General features: G+C 39.5%; 1 protein-coding gene across 1 annotated transcript; it reads right to left on the reverse strand.

Annotated features, from left to right (window-relative positions):
* Positions 1-257: 257 nt before the first annotated feature.
* LOC118058514 (protein DETOXIFICATION 35) lies at positions 258-2,580 on the reverse strand. The gene is made up of 5 exons (XM_035071212.2): positions 1,587-2,580; positions 1,427-1,483; positions 776-1,014; positions 496-614; positions 258-383 (listed from the first exon to the last, which is right to left on the reverse strand). The coding sequence occupies exons 1-5, from the start codon at positions 2,537-2,539 to the stop codon at positions 258-260; spliced, it is 1,494 nt and encodes a 497-aa protein (XP_034927103.2). The 5' UTR covers positions 2,540-2,580.
* Positions 2,581-3,141: the final 561 nt, after the last annotated feature.

A 3,141-nucleotide genomic window follows, 5' to 3' on the forward strand; every position in this document is an offset into this window, starting at 1 on the left:
ACTAACTTGAGGGGAAGTGTTAACATGTAATTAGCTGAATTAGATGGTAGTTTTCTATATATAAAAGACATACTCTATAGGAGTCTATACATTGTAGTATTCCTTTTAGAATAGGAAAGATGTAACCGACATATATATTTGCCTATTTAAGGCATCTCTCCACAGGAGAAGAATAAGATGCAGAGTATACATCCAACCTAAAGCCTTAAAAGTAACAAATTTAGCATTTACTCTTCACGAATTAGCTAGCTATTAACTTATTTATGGGAAGAAACAGGAGGAGAAGGAATTCTGACCTCCTTTTTCCAGTTGGTTTTGTAGAGCACAATCAAGAGCAGCAAGGTCTGCAAAGCAGTTCCGCCCAGCATGCCACCCCATACTCCCTGGATGATCAACATTCATAAATGGATTGTAGAGCATAATTAGCAGGGTTATTAGTGGAACCACAAGGGTGGTCTCATAATCTATCTGCGTACTACTCGATCGGGCACATACCTGGACTCCCAGATTTGCTCTGTATCCAAGCAGGTAACCAAGGGGGAGCCCAATGACATAATAACAACCAATGTTGATATAGGCCACTAATGCTTGCCACCCCCCGCCGATAGCAACACCTGCGAGCGCCATGAGCATGCTTGATCTAATTAAATTGATGATTAAAGGGGATGATTACAGAAATTAAGATAGATTAATTCGATGGATGACAGGTACGTATTCATTATATATCTCTTGCAATCAGCCAAATTAACCATGCTGGTATGTCCTCGTAGCCCACCTGATATCACTGGCTGGACACTGTTAAGAACCATGGTGATGGCTAGAATGAATGCTAGTTTGGTGGTAGCTACTTGCATCTCTTTGTTGCTTGTGAAGATGTAGGCAAAATAGTCCTTGGCTATCAACACAACAGCCATCACAATGAGCCCAATCACAAGTGACTGGAACACAGTCACCATGACCGAGTATTTTGCAGCTCTTGGATGCCCCAATCCAAGCTCATTCGAGACACGAACGCTGAAATTAATTAATTAGTTAATATATATTCATTCATTTAAGCTGAAATCATAATCATACACCCCACCGAGATAACACATCAAGGATCTCGAAATCAATTAATTAAAACAGGCAGCAGTTGCCCTGTCTAATGCACTGTATCTTGCAATCACTATGAAATTAAATGTTATAGAGTGGGTGATCTCCTGGAATCATTATTTATGCATCCCAGCCCATATGTAAGCTCATGTCCAGGAGTGTGTACGCAACCAAAACGAAAAAAGAAAAGAAAAGAAAAGAGAAGAATCCATATTCATAATCACTCATGAGACAGGCAAGTAGAATCCATATTCATAATCATAGATGATTGATTATCACCAGAATTTAGCAAATGCAAATATATATTGAGTTGAGCACACTAAATTAATTTTACCTTATAGCAGCATTTATTCCAAGGAAAAACATTAGTTCAATGCCATTGATATTCAAGCTGAAATATATACAATTCAGAAGATTAACAAGTTAAAATCAACCAAAGATTAATTAATAATTAATTGATATAACAATGATTAGGATGATGATGAATGACTGACCAGATGGTAAGGGCACCAACAGCAATGACTGCGCTACTAAGATGTCCAGTGAGAATAACAATACTCATCATATACCAGAGCTCCAGGCAAAGCATGACAGCTGAAGCTAGTGAGAGGGTGACAAAGGACCAAATATCCTTAAATGCAGCCCAGGAAAACCCACGCCATCCTTCCTTACACCAGCCCATCACGTACACAGCTTGAGCCAGAGCAATTGACCATCCACTAAGGTCTACAGCGATTGCTGCGCCAGTGGTACCCCAACCAAGCTTATAGATGAAGAGCCAAAGCCAAAAAGCGTGTAGAAGGAGAGTCGAAAAGGCAATCCAGGCAAGTACTCCAACCTTGCGTTGAGCTTGAAGGAACTTTTGGGTAGGGAAATAGATAGCCAGTGAAAACAAATTAGGTATGCCTACGATGGTGAATTTTCCGGCAAGGTCAGAAAGATCATCTTCTTGGCCAATGGCATTGAGGATAGGAGCGGAAAAAATGTAAATGGGCAAGAGGACGACACAACTGACGAATAAGATGATGGCTGATCTTTGCAAGTAAACACCAAGCATATGAACTTGACCAGCACCAAAAGCTTGACCACAGAGGGTCTCGAGGGCACTGCCCATACCAAGAAGGAAGCCGTAAGCGAAGGTCATGATGACAGAGAGGGAAACAGAAACGGCAGAGAGTTGCAAGTTTCCAAGATGGCCAATAAAGATAGAGGTTAAAGTGTTGGTACCATACTGACAGAGTAGAGTGATGGCAATAGGACCGCCAATCTTCCATAACTTAACAGTCTCTTTCCAAAATACGAACTTGATAAAGTCTTTGAAAGTCTTGGAAGCTGCAGGTGAGTAGTCTCCTTCTGCTTCTGCTTCTTGTGGTGCTGCTGGTGCAGGTAATGGTGACGACGACGAAGATCCATTATTGAGCTGCAGAAGTGGTGTCGTGCTCTCCATATTAAGGATATATATATATATATATGGTAACAATATCAAGGAAATGAAGAAGTTATGAGATATGGAATTTTTGTCTTTCGGTCTTTCTTGATATATACTACTAAGAAGAAGATTTATTTTTTATTAAGGTGGATGTTCGGATTAGATTTTGTGTATCTCGACTAATTCTACGAGCTCTGAAGTTAATGATCATATAAATTTTCAATGGTCTTGTGATTTATAAGACTCAAAAGACTCGATTTATAAGACTCGAACCAATAATTTTTAAAAAACAAACTTAGAACATAACTAATTAAACTATATTTACGAGGATTGAATAGGCTTGATGAAACTAGTGAAGGACTGTATGATATTTATTTTACTCTGGACAGTAGTGATCAGCAACAGGTAACATCTTGTCTGTTTGTTGTAAGCAATTAAGGAATCTCAGAAGTAACGTGATATATTTATGTTCATGAGTAGGAAGGAAGGATGGAGATGGAGATGAAGATGGAGCATAGTGCTAGAGGTTTGTTTTATCAGTAACTGTGGTTCTAAGTGGAACTGGAACCAGTTGGGGGTCACAGCAATGAAGGAGCGACCAGTCAAACCAGCAGTCTATA

Source organism: Populus alba, chromosome 8 (genome assembly GCF_005239225.2).
Source record: "Populus alba chromosome 8, ASM523922v2, whole genome shotgun sequence".
Lineage (NCBI taxonomy): Eukaryota > Viridiplantae > Streptophyta > Magnoliopsida > Malpighiales > Salicaceae > Populus > Populus alba.